Source organism: Mobula hypostoma, chromosome 30 (assembly GCF_963921235.1).
Source record: "Mobula hypostoma chromosome 30, sMobHyp1.1, whole genome shotgun sequence".
NCBI classification, from domain to species: domain Eukaryota; kingdom Metazoa; phylum Chordata; class Chondrichthyes; order Myliobatiformes; family Myliobatidae; genus Mobula; species Mobula hypostoma.
In genome coordinates this window covers 4,281,740-4,301,203 of record NC_086126.1, presented here as the reverse complement: position 1 = coordinate 4,301,203, position 19,464 = coordinate 4,281,740, and the positions used below count along the sequence as shown (strand labels likewise).

At 42.6% G+C, this 19,464-nt stretch overlaps 1 protein-coding gene across 3 annotated transcripts in view; it reads right to left on the bottom strand.

Annotated features, from left to right (window-relative positions):
* Positions 1-19,464, bottom strand: part of mta2 (metastasis associated 1 family, member 2) — a 106,182-nt gene that overhangs the window by 27,438 nt on the left and 59,280 nt on the right. For all 3 annotated transcript variants that reach the window (XM_063036497.1, XM_063036495.1, XM_063036496.1), the window contains exons 6-11: positions 16,630-16,747; positions 15,447-15,549; positions 13,963-14,062; positions 13,511-13,699; positions 3,704-3,778; positions 2,339-2,397 (exon numbers count right to left, since the gene is read on the bottom strand). In XM_063036497.1, the coding sequence (XP_062892567.1) occupies positions 2,339-2,397; positions 3,704-3,778; positions 13,511-13,699; positions 13,963-14,062; positions 15,447-15,549; positions 16,630-16,747 (644 nt within the window). The remainder of the gene's footprint in view (positions 1-2,338; positions 2,398-3,703; positions 3,779-13,510; positions 13,700-13,962; positions 14,063-15,446; positions 15,550-16,629; positions 16,748-19,464) is intronic.

Genomic DNA, 19,464 nt, shown 5'->3' with positions numbered 1-19,464 from the left:
GTCCCTTTAGAACTAAGATGAGGAGGAACTTCTTTAGCCAGTGGATGGTGGATCTGTGGAATTCTTGCATCTCCACAGATGGCCGTGGAGATCAAATCATAGAAACATAGAAAACCCACAGCACAATACAACCATTGAGTATGTTTAAATGAGTTTGATGGCTTCTTGATTCGTCAAGGCATCAAAGGCCCAATTCTGCTCCCATGGCTTATGCCTTATGAAACGTGGTAAGGGATGTGTGCTCCAGTGATTTAGTATTGATGATTCAAGGTCTCAGGATTAATCATTCACTTACTCTCAAAAATAATTGGGGCAGAATATTAGTGACTGGTGCCCACAGATTTAACATTGGGTCAGTAACATCCCCAGGAGGGCACTAACAGCCACAGTGTGCTTTCCTGTGGTAGTTCTAACTTGGGTCAAGGATCAGCTTTACTCATCAAATACACTCCATGGCCACTTTATTAGGTACCAGAGTGGAAACTGGTGTGGTCTTCTGCTGCTGTGGTCTATCCACTTCAAAGTTTGCTGTGTTGAGCATTCAGAGATGTTCTTCTGTACACCATTGTTATAATGCATGGGTATTTGAGTTCCTGTCGCCTTCCTGTCAGCTTGAACCAGTCCGGCCATTCTCCTCCGACCTCTCTTATTAACAAGGCATTTTCACCCACAGAACTGTCGCTCACTGGATGTTTTTTGTTTTTTGCACCATTCTCTGTAAACTCTAGAGACTGCTGTGCGTGGGAAATCCCAGGGGATCAGCTGTTTCTGAGATACTCAAAGCACCCCGTCTGGCACCAGCAATCAGTCCACAGTCAAAGTCATTTAGATCACATTTCTTCCCCATTCTGAGGTTTGGTCTGAACAACAAATGAACCTCTTGACTATGTCTGCATGCATTGAGTTGGTGCTGCATGATTGGCTGATTAGATATTTGTATTAACCAGGTGTACAAGTGTTCCCAATAAAGTGGCCACTGAGTGTACATTTACGTTCAATAGAGTTTACTGTGGGGTGTCAGTCAGGGTGTGACACGCAACTAAAACAGCAACTTTCAACAATTATAAAGAATAAAGAATTATATAAAATAAGTTTAAAAGTTAGGATATGGAATAAAATGTGCATCAATATAAGCATATATTTATACTACATTGCACTTTAAGCCACTTCCAAGCTAGTATAAAAAGTGGTTAAAAGTGTTTACAGTGCAGTGCCTGAGATAATCGATAGAGGGGGCTGGGGGCTAACTAGAATGATTGATCAGATTAAAAGCCTGTGGAAGGCAACTTTTTAAGATGGAGTGAAGTGTGTGAAAGTCCCAGGAGATCAGCAGCTTCTGAGATACTCAAACCACCCCATCTGTCACCAACAATTATTCTGCCGTCAAAGTCACTTCGATCATGTTTCTTTCCCATTGTGGTGTTTGGTCTGAACAACTGAACCTCTTGACCATGTCTGCATGCTTTTATGCCTTGAGTTGCTGCCACATGGTAACCTTACAAGATATTTGCATTGATGAACGGTGTACAGGTGTCCCAAATGAAGTCGTCACTGAGTGCATTTTCGTAGCAGTGTTAATTGAATCATACAAATCTACAGCACGTTACAGGCCCTTCGGCCCACAATGTTGTGCCGACCATGTAACCTACTCAAGAAACTGCCTAGAATTACCCTAGCGCATAGCCCTCTGTTTTTCGAAGATGTTTTTGAGAGGAACTCTAATGAGTCAAGGTGTTAAGGAGAATTCTAACTTTTTTTTAAACTTTAGGATTTTTTTTGCAAGGACTGGGCTTAACGTCCCTCCACAACGATCATACCTCATTGAGCCAGGCCCTTCAGCCCACTGAGATTGCACTGACCATCAAGTGTTCATTTTTACACTAATTCTACCCTCGTAATTCTCAAAATGGTGCAGGGTCTCGGCAGCATCGATGGAGAGGAATAGCTTAAAGAAGGGTGTCAGCCTGAAACATTGACTGTTCATTCCTGTCCATCAGGCTGGTGGCGGTGGTGTAATGGTGTGGGGAACGTCTTCTTGGCACAAACAAGGTCCTTTAATACCAATTGTGCATTGTTTAAATGCCACAGTTTACCGGCAGATTGTTGCTGACCATATGCACCTGTTTATGGTCACAGCCTACCCAGCTTCTAATGGCCACTGAGTGTAAATTATCCTGTCATTACCTCTATGTTTTGGGATCTTGTTGGGTGCAAATTGTTCTACCATTACAGGAATGAAAACATCTGATTATCCAGGTTTTTTTTTAAAAAGTCACTGGAGAAACATTTAATTTATCACATGCTCACAGAAGTCACGATAGTGCAGAAAGCCACTTACTAAGTGGGGATGTAGACCTGCTTCAACTTGCTGTCGGCTTCAGCTACTTTCAACCGTTTCTGCAGTAAAAGGAAAGAAAGCTGATTAGAGACTGCACAAGACAAAAATCGTTCCAGAGCCAAAGAGCAGCTCTTGTGGAAGCCGTCCATGCTTATCTGAGGCTGTGGATATATCCATTGATGTGTCGGAGCCTTACAGGCTGGTGGCGGTGGTGTAACGGTGTGGGGAATGTTTTCTTGGCACAAACGAGGTCCCTTAAAACCAATTTTGCATTGAAAATACCAATCATGTGCCACAGACTACCTGAGGATTGTTGCTGACTATGTGCACCTGTTTATGGTCACAGTCCATCTAGCTTCTAATGGCCACTGAGTGTAAATTATCCTGTCATTACCGCTATGTTTCAGGATCTTGTTAGGTGCAAATTGCTCCACCAATCTTTCCAGGAAAGATGTGTTCACAGTCAACAATGCTGCAGCTAATAGCAACTACCGATGTCATGAGTGACCCTGCAATGAGACTGATCTTAGAACAAATACAGAAAGACCCACACGCACTAAGTGACCATTCGGAGAATCCTCTTTTTATCCCAGAAGATACAAAAACTCATTGATGTTGCCTCATTGCAATCCAGTGATGACCAACCAGATTCCACTAGAGATGCAAGGAGTGCCCTCCAGGGATTTGTGTTGAAGTAGGTTGGGGAAAACCAAGATTGAAAAAAAAATTAAAACAGCCAAATTAAATTGTACAACATCTCATCTTGTCACATCTAATTATTTAGTGAGATTTGATATTAGTGTAATCTTGATGCAAAAAAAGATCTATGCACTTGTAATTTTAATGTGCTTTCATGGGCACCCTGGTTAGATGTGGTAAGGCAAAGTGCATTGGAACAGGAAAGAACTCTGAATGTGGAGAGGTTTTTAAAATGATGCAGGGCGAAGAATTCACCCTCCAAAAAAAAACAGTAGCACTGGCAATGACAATGCAGAAGGGGGTGCTCAAGGAAAACGCGCACCAGTGGGTTTTTCATCTAGAAGGAAGGAGTTAACAGGAAAGGATGTTGTTCCTGGTTATTATTACAATATGCGAGAGCTGGCTTCGGGCCATCACCTGTGCTTTTATCAGATCTTTCAGCTCAATGGAAAGGTGAAAGTGTGGGGAAAATTGGCAAAATGAAAAACAGCAACCGTTACTTGGAACGAATGTTCTTTGTGTGGCAGTAGCACACAGCAGCTACGGTTCCTTTCCTTGGGGCGGCCAGATCTGGTGATGGGGCACCTTGTCAGGCCCAGAGGAGACTTTGCAGAAGTTCACATTATGCACCCATCCTGGGACACTATATATAATGCACCTGCTCACCTGTTGGATGTATCTGTCCGTGGTCTTCCACATGTAATAGAATTGGACGATGCTGGCCAGTGATTTCCAGGGCAACTGTGTAAAGGAGATAAATAATTAGGAAGTGAGAGCAAGTTCACGCGAGGAGAAGTAGGAATCGGAGGCATGCAGGCCATTGTCAGTACGGGCGAATGAAAGGTACAAAGTAAACAACCTTGTCTTAGCCTTAGTAAATTATTCTGAAAGGTGGAACAGATGGGTGACAAATACTATAATCATCTGGCACACAAGAGATTCTGCCAAGGCTGGAAATGTTGAGCAACGAATGCACAAAATGCTGGAGAAACACAAAGTTCAAAAGTTCAAAGTAAATTGTATTATCATAGTACACACATATCACCACATACACCAGTGAAATTCATTTTCCTACGGGCATACTCAGCAAATCTATAGAATAGTAGCTATAACAGGATCACTGAAAGATCAACCAGAGTGCAGAAGACAACAAACTGTGCAAATACAAATATAATTGCAATAAATAATGAGAATGGGTCAAACAATGTTTTTGCCAAAACCTAATGAAATTGAAGTTTTAATTCAAAAAGGGAAAATTAAAAAATTATTTCTTGTATGTATAATTTGATTCAAGAACAGACAATTAAACAAGGAACCCATAAGTCAAAGCAAAAATGGGAAACAGATCTGAATATTATTATTGATGAAACAAATTGGTCAAGACTTTGTCTTGACAGTATGACAAATACAATAAATATTTGACTTAGATTAGTACAATATAATTTTTTACATCAATTATATATTACACCGCAAAAAATAAATAGATTAAATTCAAATTTATCTGATAAATGTTTTCGGTGTAATCAAGAAATTGGTACTTTTTTACATTCTACTTGGTCTTGTTTTAAAATTCAACCCTTTTGGATAAATTTAAGAATCTTATTGGAACAAATTACTGCAATTCAACTTCCACATAACCCTGTATTATTTTTATTAGGTGATATTGAAGGGATAAAACCGAAACTTAAATTGAATAAATATCAGAAAGAATTTATAAAAATTGCATTGGCAGTAGCTCAGAAGACTATAGCAGTTACTTGGAAATCTGATTCGTATTTAAGTATGGATCGTTGGAATAATGAAATGGCTAGTTCTATTCCACTTGAAAAAATTACTTATAATTTAAGAGATAAATATGTAACATTTTTGAATATTTGGCACCCTTATTTACAAAAGATAGGATGGCATATTTAAGTGCTTCGATAAAGACTTTGGTCACTTGGAGAAAGTAACGAATAATTATACCAAATTCATTTTGAATCCCATGGAGCATGTGGAAACCTTCCAATAACCAGGCGGTTCTTTTCTTTTTTTTTTCTTTTTAGGTAGGACTATATATGAGGCGGGAGGGTAGATTCTTTTTTTTTTATGTATTCTTTTTGAAAATTCAATAAAAATTATATTACCAAAAAAAAATAATCAGAATATGAGATAATGAGATAGAGTTCTTAAAGTGAGACCACTGGTTATAGGAACATCTCAATGAATGGACAAATGGGTGTAGTTATCCCCTTTTATTCAAGAGCCTGATGGTTGAAGGGTAGTAACTGTTCTTGAACTTGGTGGTGGAGTCCTGAGGCTCTTGTACCTTCTACCTGATGGCAACACTGGGACAAGCTTGGGCTGTTTTCTCTGGAGCAGCGGAGGCTGAGGGGAGATTGATAGAGGTTTATAAGATTATGAGAGGCATAGATAAAGTGGACAGACAGGATCTCTTTCCCAGGGTTGAAGTGCCTAACACCAGGGGGCCTGCATTTAAGGTGAGAAGATGGAAGTTGAAAGGAGAGGCAAGTTTTTTTGCCACCAGCTAGGCCTCAGCTGATCACTCTGCAACTGGGTCCTGAATTTCTTGTCAGAGCATTCATAGGCAGTGGGACTGGGCCCTCACTTGTACTCCACTACTATCCTGAACACTGGTACACCACAAGGTTGTGTATTGAGTCCCATACTCTACTCCCTCTTCACCTATGACTGTGTACCTGTATTTATCACCAATACCATCGTCAAATTCACAGGTGACACAACAGTGATCGGGTTGATCTCCAACAGAGACGAATCAGCGTACAGAGCGGAGGTACAGAACTTAGAGAGCTGGTGCTCAGAGAACAACCTGTCTCTTAATACAGCAAAGACTAAGGAGCGAATTATCAACTTTGGAAAGTCACGGGATGACGAGTACGCTCCAGTCTACATTAACGGAGACATAGTGGAGAGAGTGTCCAGTTTCAGGTTTCTGGGAATACACATCTCAGAAGACCTTACATGATTCACTAACACCACTACAATAGTTAAGAAAGCACAGTAACATTTGTTTCTCCTCAAGACGCTGAAGGAAGCTGGTCTACCTGAACAGATGCTAGTGACCTTTTACCGCTGCACCATAGAGAGCATCTTAACATACTGCATCTCTGTGTGGTACAGCAGCTGACAGGAAAGCACTTCAGTGGGTCATCTCTTGCGCACAGAAGATCATCGGGACACAGCTCCCAGCCCTGGAGGACACCTACAGCTCTCGCTGCCTAAGGAAAGCTACAAGCATCTGTAAGGACAATGCACACCCATGCAATCATCTGTTTGAACTTCTTCCATCTGGCAGATGTTATCTATGCCTGCACTTCCAGACTGATAAATAGCCTTTTCTCCAGAGCTATAATTGCTCTGAACCAATCTATCAAGCATCATCCATAAATTTGTTATATTGCTACTTTAATACTGGTTTTATGGCTGTCCTGCATCTGAGTTGTGCTTTTGTACTGCTGGATGTTGCTTGTACTGGCTGGTTACTTGATTTATTTATTGTTTTTATATTTTGTTTGTTGTTTTATAGCATTGAGTACGAGAGTTGCAAACTCATTTTCGCTGTATTGGTGCATGACAAATTGTAATGACAATAAAGATATTTCATTTAAACACAGGGAGTGGAGGATGCCGGGAGTGTGCTGGACTTTTAAGGGATATTTAGACAGACACATGGATGTGAGGGAAACTGAAGATATGGACAATATGGACAGCTTGTTGTTGAGCCCACTAGATCAGCTGTGCTGGATTGGGTGTTGCACAATGATCTGGAGGCGATAAGAGAGCTTAAGGTTAAGGAACCCTTAGGGAACAGTGATCACAATATGATCGAGTTCACTTTGAAATTTGAGGAGATATTGTTTCTTGAACAGAAGGAAGATATAAAGTTGCTGCAGGCCCTTTTAGCGGCAAGTAAGAAATCAATCACTAGAAAGCGGCTAAATCCAATATCACCTACATCAGAAGATTGGCACGAAACTATCTTGGAAATATTTAAAATGGAAAAGATGACTTACTCCCTGAGAATTCAAAAAGAAAAATTTTATCAAATTTGGAATAAATGGATTGAATATATAACCCCAAAGCGAGCAGACTTTAGATGACTCTCCTAATGATTTATACTGCTCTTCTCATCAACACAGTAATATCGCTAACGTAAGCACCCCTGGTCTAAATGTTTACTGTTTTTGTTTTTTTTTGGAAAGTAAAGGAAAAGATTTGGGAAAGGGATAAAAAATGATAAAATTAAGTAAATAAGTACATAGGGATTGGATAATTATATTTGGGGGTAGGAGCAAACATGAACAAGTTAGGATATAAACACCTACAATGGTTGTTACATAGGATTACATACAACATCTTGGACCAGAAAGAAATGGTCCAGAAGAGATATATGGAAATTATTACTAATCCACTATTATTACTATTTTTCTTAACAACTAATATCATTACTTAGCCTAATAGATTAGAATTTCAACTGCACATAATTATCTATTTAAGTGTCTAATTTCTTTTTATATCATCTTAATGTGTACTTAGGAATGTATAAATAATTATAGTTTTATACATATATAAAAAAATGGAAAAGGTTATACATGTGAAAAAAGTTCATGATACTTGTGAATTCCTCATCCAAATATAAATAAAAAAATTTAAAAAAAAAAGAAATTTGAGGAGAAACTAATTCCAATCCTTTTTTCAGTGGAATAAAGGAAATTACAATGGCACTAGAGGGGAACTGGCCAAAGTTGAGTGGAAAGGGACATTTGCAGGAAGGGCAGCAGAGCAGCAATGGCTGAAGTTTCTGTGAAAAATGAGGGAAGTGCAAGACAGAAATATTCAAAATAAGAAGAAATTTTCGAATGGAAGAAGGACGCTACCATGGCTGACAAGTGAAGTCAGAGCCAAAGTACAAGTAAGAGGAATCCAAAGCTAGTGGAAAGATAAGAGGATTGAGAAACTTTTTAAAAACTTGCAGAAGGAAACTAAGAAGGTCATTAGGAAGGAAAAGAAGAAATATGAAAGGAAACTTAATATAAAAGAAGATACTAAAAGCTTTTTTAAGTATATAAAGGGTAAACGAGAGTTGAGGGTAGATATACAACCAATAGAAAATGACGCTGGAGATATTGTATTGAGAGACTCAGAGATGGCAGAGGAACTGAATGCATATTCAGTGGAAGACATTTGCAGTCTACCAGACATTCTAGAGTGTCAGGGAAGTGAAGTATGTGTAGTGAAAATTACGACTGAGAAGGTGCTCAGGAAGCTTAATGGTCGGAGGGTGGATTAATCTCCTGGACCTGATGGAATGCGCCCTCAAGTTCTGAAGGAAGTAGCTGGAGAGATTGCAGAGGCAGTAACTATGATCTTTCAAGATTCGATAGATTCTGGCATTGTCCCGGATGACTGGAAAATGGTAAATGCTACTCCACTATTTAAGAAAGGTGGGAGGTAGGAGAAAGGAAACTATAGACCTGTTAGCCTGACATCAGTGATTGAGAAGTTGTTGGAATTGATTGTTAGGGATGAGATTACAGAATACCTGGAGACACGTGACAAGATAGGTCAAAGCCAGCATGGTTTCCTGAAAGGAAAATCCTGCCTGACTAACCTACTGCATTTTTTTGAGGAAATGACAAGCAGGGTAGACGAAGGAGTTGCAGTGAATATGGTGTATTTGGATTTTCAGGAAGTCTTTGACAAGATGCTACACATGAGACTGCTTAGCAAGATAAGAGCCCATGGAATTACAGGGGAGTTACTACCATGGGTGGAGCATTGGCTAATTGGCAGAAAACAGAGAGTGGGAATAAAGGGATCCTATTCTGGCTGGCTGCCGGTTACCAGTGGAGTTCCACAGGGACTGTGTTGGGACTGCTGGTTTATACGATGTTTATGTCAATGATTTGGATGATGGGATTAATCAATTTGTGGCTAAATTTGCTGATGATATAAAGATAGGTGGAGGAGTGGGTAGTGTTGAGGAAACAGAGTCTGCAGAGAGACTTAGATAGATTAGGGGAATGGGCAAAATGGCAAATGAAATACAATGTTGGTAAATGTATGGTCATATACTTCGGTGGAAGAAATAAATGGGCAGACTATTATTTAGGTGGGGAGAGGATTCAAAATGCAGAGATGCAAAGGGACTTGGGAGTACTTGTGCAGGATACCCTAAAGGTTAACCTCCAGGCTGAGTCAGTGGTAAAGACGACAAATGCAATGTTGGCATTCATTTTTCGAGGTATAGAATATAAGAGCAGGGATGTGATGTTGAGGCTCTATAAGGCATTCGTGAGACCACATGGAGTATTGTGTGCAGTTTTGGGCTCCTTATTTTGAAAAGGATATATAATGACATTGGAGAGGGTTCAGAGAAGATTCACGAGAATGATTCCAGGAATGAAAGGGTTACCGTATGAGGAACGTCTGGCAGCTCTTGGGCTGTATTCCCTGGAGTTCAGGAGAATGGGGCAGGGGGATCTCATAAAAACATTCCAAATGTTAAAAGGCCTGAACAGATTAGATATGGCAAAGTTATTTCCCATGGTAGGGGAATCTGGGACAAGAGAGCACGTCCATTTTGAACAGAGATGAGGAGAAATTACTTCAGTCAGAGGGTGGTAAATCTGTGGAATTTGTTGCCACAAGTGGCTGTGGAGGCCAAGCCATTGGGTGCATTTAAGGCACAAATAGATAAGGTTCTTGATTATCCAGGGCATCAAAGGAGATGGGAAGAAGGCAGGAGAGTGGGGATGACTGGAAGAATTCAATCAGTCCATGATTGAATGGTGAAGCAGACTCGATGGGCCAAATGGCCTACTTGGGCTCCTGTATTTTATGGTCTTATGGTCCACCCACCTTAATATTAAAATCTTTCAATGCTATCAACAGGAGCTTTAAAGCACCATTGAACACATCTGCATGGAATGCAGCATCCATCATCAGAGACTCCCATCATCCAGATCATGCTCTCTTCTCATGGCTGCCATCAGGAAGGTGGTACAGGAACCTCAGGATCAGATTTAGGAATAGTTATTACCCCTCAAGTTGAATCAGAAGGGATAACTTTACTCAACTTCATTCACTCCAAAACTGAACTGCTCCCGCAACTTATGGAATCACTTTCAGGAACTCTTCATCTCATGTGCCCAATATTTATTTCTTACTTATTATTATTGTTTGTGTTTTTTTTTGTTTCTTTGTATTTACTTTGAATGCCTGGCAGAAAGTGAAATTCTAGGTCATGTATGTATTTTGATAATAAATTTACTTTGAACTTTGAAAGCTTCATGAGGTCCCCTGAGCTGTTATAATCCATTGAAAAAGGATCTAGTGATTTCCTGGGGTATATGGCGAATAAACTCTTCTCGGGCTTCCTTCCATTGGGACAGACTACAGGGGATTGACTTTGGCACAAAACTACTGTGCCGATGGGTTTTGGCACTGCCTGGTAAAGAAAGCCATCGAAATAAAACTAAAGGAAAAGAACTTTAACAAAGACGAAGGTCTCAATCTAAATAAAAACTGGAATTCGATTATAAACAAGGTGAGAGTGCGGAAACCTGATTGGATGAGAAATAGCCAATCAGGAGGGATGGACTACAGGGGCATAAATACCACCCCTGCCCAGGCATCATCGCTGGAGAAGATGGCTGAGTTTGTCATCGAAACAGTGGTTATAATCGATGCTTGTACACGGCTGGAAGCCCAAGAAGAGTTTGCCATATTCCTATTATTTACCAGATAGCAGTAAAGACAATAGCAGCTTGGAGCAACCTTGCTAAGATCCATAATGTTCAAATACCAGAAACCAAGAAGGCGAAGTAGAGTAGCAGATTGTGTAACACCTTGGAGCACCAGCAGCCATCAGGGTTCAATTCTTGCCACTGTCTGTAAGGAGCTTGCAAGTTCTCCCTGTGACTGCGTAGGTTCTCTCCCGCATTCAAAGGTGCACGGGTTAGGGTTAGTAAGTTGTGGGCATACTATGTTGGCACCAGAAGCATGGCAACACTTGTGGCTTGTCCCGAGCACATCCTTGGACTTTGTGGGCCGTTGACGCAAAAGCTGCTTTTATGTTTCATTATGCATGTGCAACTCTCCACTAACTTCGTTGAACGAGATTCAGTCCGTAGACAATCCCCGTTCCCCTCTTACACCATCTGAATTTCAACATTCTTCTTTCGTTTTTAAAATCACTCAATGCACATTTCTCCAGCCCTCCCAGATTCTGGACTCCTGACCACCCCAGTTTCCGGAGTGGAGCTCAGAGCTCAGGGTTTCCAAACATTTGCTCTCTCTTCCCCCAGCAGCTTTTCAAAACCTGCAAGCGTTTGGTCATCTGCCTCAACTTTCGTTATGCAACCTAGAACATTACAGCACAGTACAGGCGCTTTGGCCCATGATGCTGTGTAGATTGGTTAACCTATTCTAAGATCAATCTAATCCTTCCCTCCCACAGAAGCCTCCATTTTTCCTTCATCCATGTGCCCATGTGACAGTCTCTTAAACGTCCCTAAAGTATCTGCCACTACCAGCACCCCTAGTATCTTGTTTCATGCACCCACCACTGTCTGTGAAAGAAACCTGCCCCAGATATTACCCCTATACTTTCCTCCAAGCACCTTAAAATTACTCCCCCTTGTTGCATCAGCAAGGGAGCTGAGGGGTACTGTAGGAAACTTTGTCACATGGTGTGAGCAGAATTATCTGCAGCTTAATGTGAAAAAGACTAAGGAGCTGGTGGTAGACCTGAGGAGGGCTAAGGTACCGGTGACCCCTGTTTCCATCCAGGGTGTCAGTGTGGACATGGTGGAGGATTACAAATATCTGGGGATACGAATTGACAATAAACTGGACTGGTCAAAGAACACCGAGGCTGTCTACAAGAAGGGTCAGAGCCGTCTCTATTTCCTGAGGAGACTGAGGTCCTTTAACATCTGCCGGACGATGCTGAGGATGTTCTACGAGTCTGTGGTGGCCAGTGCGATCATGTTTGCTGTTGTGTGCTGGGGCAGCAGGCTGAGGGTAGCAGACACCAACAGAATCAACAAACTCATTCGTAAGGCCAGTGATGTTGTGGGGATGGAACTGGACTCTCTGATGGTGGTGTCTGAAAGAGGATGCTGTCCAAGTTGAATGCCATCTTGGACAATGTCTCCCATCCACTACATAATGTACTGGTTGGGCACAGGAGTACATTCAGCCAGAGACTCATTCCACCGAGATGCAGCACAGAGCGTCATAGGAAGTCATTCCTGCCTGTGGCCATCAAACTTTACAACTCCTCCCTTGGAGGGTCAGACACCCTGAGCCAATAGACTGGTCCTGGACTTATTTCATAATTTACTGGCATAATTTACATATTACTATTTAACTATTTATGGTTCTATTACTATTTATTATTTATGGTGCAACTGTAACGAAAACCAATTTCCCCTGGGATCAATAAAGTATGACTGACTGATTTTAGTCACTTCCACCCTGGGAAAAATTCTCTATCAATGCCTCTTTATTAATCACATCTCATCTTCCTTCAATGGTTCAATTTAATATCAGAGAATGTATACGGTATACAACCTGAAAGTCTTGCTCTTCGCAGACATCCACAAAACAGAAAAAATCCCAAAGAATGAGTGACAAAAACCCCAAACCGCCCTCCCCCTCACAATCTACCATCCCCCCTCCCCTTACTTGCTCCAGCAAAAGCACCGAATACCCCGCCACACCACCATGCAAGTAATAGAAAAGCCCCCAAAGAGATCATCATCTCGAATCCCCGTCAAAAAACTACTGTCCATCCCAACACTTCCAAAATCTCAGACAGACTCTCTCTCATTAGTGAAGGAAAAATCCCCAGCTTGCTCAAACTGTCCTCATAAGAGATGTTCTCTAATCCAGGCAGCATCCTGGTAAATCTTCCCTGCACGCTCTCTAAAGCTTCCACATGATTCAAAGCTTCTCGTGAGGCAGCCAGAACTGAACACAATACTCCACATGTGGTCTGACCAGTATTTTATAGAGCTGCAACATTACCTCACGGCTCTTAAACTTAATCCCCTGACTAATGAAGGCCAACACACCATATGCCTTCTTAACAACCGATCAACTTGAGGGATCTGTGAATGTGGACCCCGAGATCCCTCTGTACCTCCGTACTACTAAGAATCTTGCCATTAACCCTGTGCTCTGCCTTGAATATCAACCTTCCACTGAATCACTTCACACTTTTCTGAATTGAACTCCATGTGCCAACTCTCTTATGCGATACAGAAGATGGTTTACTGTAGTTAAGGCAGCAGGAAACAAAAGGGGGTTGAGGAGATGATCTGTGAGGAAGTCAAAGGGTTTCACCCCATTCCCTGCTGCTCGTTTCCCACCAGACTTTACGCCCATTGGCTTACTGACCAGTCCAGTCTACACATCGGCAACAGGCCAAGAGAAGAAACTCACAAAGTCCTGCCGAATGTCAGTGAAATCCTTGCCGTATTTCTCCAGCGCCTCTTCAAAGAGCATGGCCTCAGAGGACGACCACTCCTCCATCTCATCCCGACATAGTACAGGCCCCCCCTGGGGAACGAGAGTTGACATGGCTTTGGCGAGGTCGTAGCAGTTACGTTGCAGCGTATCCATAGCGTGGAACTGGAATACCAACCAGAGACGAAGTGTCAGACAGGAAAGGGCCAGAGTGCATTGAAGAAGAAAAGCAGTCCCTTCTGTTAAACCATTGAGACACTAACGTGATGCATCTGGTCGCAGGTTTAATCAATAAATCACGTGCACAGGGAGGGAGGTGGGAGAATCAGACGGGGCAACCTCGTACCACAGTCACCATTCCAATAACTCTGACCAAAACCTCCCAGCGCGGTCCCAAGAAGTTTCCCCGCCAAGCTGAGGTCGTTTACCAGTGTGATGTCCCTGGAGGCCGCGGCTGCACTCATGTGTAGGCTCGGCTGCCGGATGGAGCTGCTGCAGTCTAACGCACGAGCAAAGGTCCCCACCGCCCTGCCGAGAGAGGATAAGTGAGCTAAACGTACATGAGAAGTCAGCAGACATTTACCTGGACACTCTAGACACAACAATGTTGACCGCAGACTGAAACTATTCCTAGCAAATCCATCTCTCAAACGCCCTCGCCTCTGTCCATCCCTAGGTGTTTGATATGGTGGCTGGGTGTGATTTCTATCCACATGCTGGAGCTGTATTTCTCCAGAACTTTACTGGCTGCATAGCATTTCGGAAATATGTTAGCTGGTTTTGTCTACTGGAACTTATTATTATTTATTGAGATACAGTGCCCTTCTCACCCTTCAAGCTTCGCTGCTGCAATCCCCCGATTTAATCCTAGCCTAATCACGGGACAATTTACAATGAACAATTAACCAACCAACCTTCACGTCTTTGGACTGTGGGAGGAAACCGGAGCACCTGGAGGAAACCCACAGAGTCACGGGGAAAACACACAAACTCCTTAGAGGCAGGGGTGAGAATTGAACCCGGGTCAGGCTAACCACTACACTATCATGAAGGAACAACCTGGAGGAACAAAACTTCATTTTATTCGGGCCATGGGTGAGACCACAGTCGAGTGTCTCCTAGACTGTGGGAGGAAACTGGAGCACCAGAAAAAACCCACACATTCACGGGACGATGTACAATTTGGAAAGATGAGAGGTGTTGTAATTTTTTAAAATTCTCCAAGATTTTAACAGGATTAACATTCTCCCCATGGGCTGGCAAGAACCACAGATTGCACCCAGAAAACACAAAACAAAATATTACCATAAGTTAATAAGGTAAAATAAATCATTCAAAATGAATGTAGTGAGGAGTAAACAGTTTGCTGTCCTAGTGACGAGACCTCGGTGGTGGCAGGGTATTCAATAGTCTCACAACTTGAGGGAAGATGCTGTTACTCAGTCTGACAGTCCTAGTCCTGATGCTCTTGTACTTCCTTCCTGACTGTAGTGGGTCAAAGAGATTGTGGGATGGGTGGTCGGGATCCTCAACAATGTTTCGAGCTTCATATACCACACTCCCAGTAAATGTCACAAATAGTAAGGGGGTGGGGGAAGATAGACAACCGTGATACTCAGCAAAACACTGAGAATATTCAGGGCAGAGTTTTTATTTAGGTGATTTTAGGGTGTGGGGTAAGTGTAGGGAAGTGGTACAGAGGGGGAAGGTCAGCCCTGGAGCAGCGGGTGTGAATGGCTTAATGGCTTCCCTTTCATACACAGGCCATGGCTTTTTCCTCATGGGAGATGGACACAAGCTCCAGGAACTTCAGCACTAACTCAGGCTCACGAGCTAGGGGACTGCTGAACTACAGGGTGAGAGGAGGTAGCAGAACGCCTGTACATGCAAGCTTTAACGCCAGCGGACTCACCGAGCAACAACGAGAAACTGGTCAATTTGCCGATCGGTTAGTGGATTGTCCGGATCCCACACCTTAGTTTCCATCTTCATCTGGTTCCTATTATCAGACTCGCCTGAGAAGCAAATAGAAAAAATATTGTGATAGACTGCTACAGGGCAGAAACAAACTGTTTTTGTACGAGAGTGTTGGATCCAGCAATTTCCTGAACTAGAGGTTCCTTGGAAGTCAAGAGTGAGGGAAAAAAATGGCTGTTTATTAAATTTTATGTAAACAAAGAACAAACAAAGAAAACAAGACAAAAAACAAAGAAGTTGTGGTCGTCTTATAAAAAAATCTACTTCTGTCTAAAAAGATAACAAGATAATCCATGATAACAAATTGCCAACGAAAGAGCTAGATTCAAGTGGTAAGACACCTGCTGCAGAAAAACTAAGAAGCTTCTAGAAAAATACAGAAGCAGCTATACAATTACAGGTCAGTCCACATATGGAATATTGTGTGAATGGTTTTGGGCCAGATATCTAAGAAAGGATGTACTAGCATTGCAGAGGGTCTAGTTTTATGAGAGGGATCCTTGGAATGAAAGGGTTAAAGTACGAGTAGCACTTGATGGCTCTGGGCCTGTACTTGCTGGAGTTTAGATGAATGGTGGGGGGGGGGTCTCATTGAAGCATATTGAATATTGAAAGGTGTAGATAGAGAGGACATGGAATAGACATTTCCAATACTGGGAGAGTCTAGGACCAGAGAGCACAGCCTCAGAATAGAAGGACATTCATTTAGAACATAGATATGGAGGAATTTCTTTAGCCAGAGGGTGATGAATCTGTGGAATTCATTGCCACAGTTGATTGGGTATATTTAAAATGGAGGTGAATAGGTTTGTGATTAGTAAGAGTGTCAAACGTTACTCAATAGGGATAATAAATCAGCTGTGATGGAATGGCAAAGCAGACTCAATAGGCCAAATGGCCTAATTCTGTTCCTATATTTTATGGTCTTATGGAAAATTCACTGAACAATTACATGTATATGGGTGATTATATAAAAATATAAGCAGGCACAAGAAAGATTAAACTATGAGAAAAATAACAATTTTAAACTTTAACCCAACAACAGATTGGGGTTGGCTGCTGAAGTAAAGGGGACTGCGAGATTGTGGATACGTGCATGTATGATTTCCGCTCGTTACCTTCTTTCAACTTGTCAGGGATGTCAGCCTGGTATTTGGGCCCAACTCTTATGTCGCCCTGGTCAGCGATCAGCGTCTTCTGCAAGGGGTCGAACACCAGCGAGTAGTAGAAACAGTCCTGCGGGAGCACAGAAAGCGGCTGACTCAACGAGAAAAATGTACAAGGGCAGGTTAGAGATAGCAGAGCTGTGCAGAACACTTGTCAGTTGTCAGCTAGAGTGGCGGCCAGCACACAACAGGAAGGCTCTGAAAGCGCTGGAGAAAGCACAAGGGAGATTTGGGAGGATGTCACCAGGGCTGGAGAATTAGGATTATAATGAGAGAACAGAAAAAAACAACTGAGGGGACCCTTCATTGAGGTGTATAAGATGACATGGTGTGAACCATACAGATGGACTTCTTTCAGCAGAACATAGGTGTAAATTATAAACACAAGGGATTCTGCAGATGCTGGCAATCCAGAGCAACATGCACAAAATGCTGGAGGAACTCAGCAGGTCGGGCAGTGTCTATGGAGAGAAATAAACTATGAAGGTTCTGGGCTGAGATCCTTCATAAAGACCATCCTTTGCACATCCTGAAGATGGGTCATGGGCCCAAAACGTCCACTGCTTATTCCCCTCCATAGATCCTACCTGAATGGCTGAGTTCCACCAGCATTTTGTGAATGTTGTTTTGGTGTGTGTTGCCAGGTGTAAATTATTTAGTGGAAGGATCACAAGGAAGTTAATTTTTTTTTACATCCAGAGTAGCAGGGACCTGGAAGACACCAGATGAAAGTGTTGGGAGTAAGAAACTGTCATAATATTGTACTAGCACGTGCACCTGACTTTGAGATTATGCCAATGATCGTAAATAGCCACTTGACAGCCAGCATGTGTAAAATGAGGCAAATGGACTTCTCCACAAAGATTCGCTGCCTAACCTGTTGATGATTTTTGCATTTTGTTTTATTTTTGATTTGCAGCACTCTGCTCCTGGGGTAGTTACAAACAATGAACTTTTCATCTTCTGAACTTGCATTCCGAGCTGACCACGTTTGATCATATAGAACAGAACGGTAATAATGACTGTTAATAATAATGTATTTTACCCAGCAAACGTATTATGGTCTGGGTTTGAGAAGGGGTACTGTATTCTCAAGTTGGAGAAATAAAAGTGGCAATGCAGACTGTAACATTAAAACAGCGAGCTGTTGGTCTCCCCTCTTGCTTGGAAAGAATGATAGCCCTCTCTCCCACTGAGAGAGCCTGTGGCATGTCAAAGTGGACTACAGTTTTTGGTGGACTCAACTCTAGACCCTGGTCTCTTTGAGGCTTTGCTATTGCTTGCTCGGTGAGTGGGGGTGGGGTCTGTTGCTTCCTGCTGGATGGTTGGGGAGGGGGCTTTGGGGTTCAAACATTTTTCTGTCATTCACTCTTTGGGTTTTTTTTCCTTCTGTTTTGAAGAGTAAGAATTTCAGGTGTGTTTACATTCTCTGATATTAAATGGAACCATGGAACCACTGGGAACTGAATCAGTGTAGCATAGCTGTCAGTGTAACCCTTTCCAGTTCAAGTGACCTGGGTTCAGCTCCTCTGCTCTCTGTAAGGAGTTTGCACGTTCTCCCCATTTTCGTTCTGGTGCTCTGCTTTCCAGAGACGTATCGCAAAGGCCAAGTCATTGGGTATCTTTAAAGTGGAGATTGATAGGTTCCTGATTAGTCAGGGCGTCAAAGGTTATGGGGAGAAGGCAGGAGAATGGGGCTGAGAGGGATAATAAATCAGCCATGATAGAATGGCAGAGCAGATATAAAGAGCTGAATTGCCTAATTTTGCTCCTATGTCTTATAATCTTATGGGTTATTAAGTTGTGAGCATGCTATGGCGCTGGAAGCATGGTGACACTTACAGGCTGCTCTCAGCACGTCCTTGGATTGTCGACACTTTTCACTTTATTTATTTTATTTAGAGGCACACCGCAGAACAGACCCTTCCGGTCCAACGAGCCTCACTGCTCAGCAACACAGCGAGTTAACACTAGCCTAATCACAGGGCAATTTACAATGACCAATTAACCTACTAAGCCGTATTCTTTGGAATGTGGGAGGAAACGCACATGCGAAAGGGAAGGATGTAGAAACTTCTTACAGATGGCGCGGCGCCCCTTGTGTTTTGATGTACACGTGACAAATAAAGCTGATCCAATAAGGTAATTTATGCGATGCAGCGCCAGTTAGCTGGTGGAAAACAGTCTCAACCCAGCACCAGCAGCACAAAACTCCAGTGGTTTTAGCATCGAGAAATGTCCGAAGCCACTTTTAAGGGTAAAACATACTGACGTAGTGGCGCGAGGTGGGTATTAGGGCAGTCAATCAACGATGTGAGTTTTAAGGAGAATCTTAAAGGAGTGAGGGGTAGAAAGCTTCAGGGAGGGAATCCCAGAAAGGTACGTTGTCAATGAGGCAATGAGTATCCACTGCAAATCATGGATGCTCCTAAGCTCAGCTGCTAAAGGAGGAAGGGTTAGGCATGGCGGTAACAACCCCATCCTGTACAAACCCAGAGCCACACAAAGACCAATGGAAGCTCCGGAGAACTCACCCACAGGACAGGAGGGATCTTCAAGAGTGGACAGAGGACTCTGGCGAGCTGCTGCCAGTGGCCTACACCCCAGCAGAGGTGATAGGCTTAAGTAAGCAAGCAGGTGAGGGAGCACGGGTGGGGATAGGTGAATGAGAGTTAGGTCACAGGCAGAACTTCAGAGGAGGACAGGTTTACATAGGTTCGAAGATGGGTATGTGGTTGGGAGGGTGTTGCATCTGAGATGGGAAGTTACAGAGGCACGGGTGAGGAG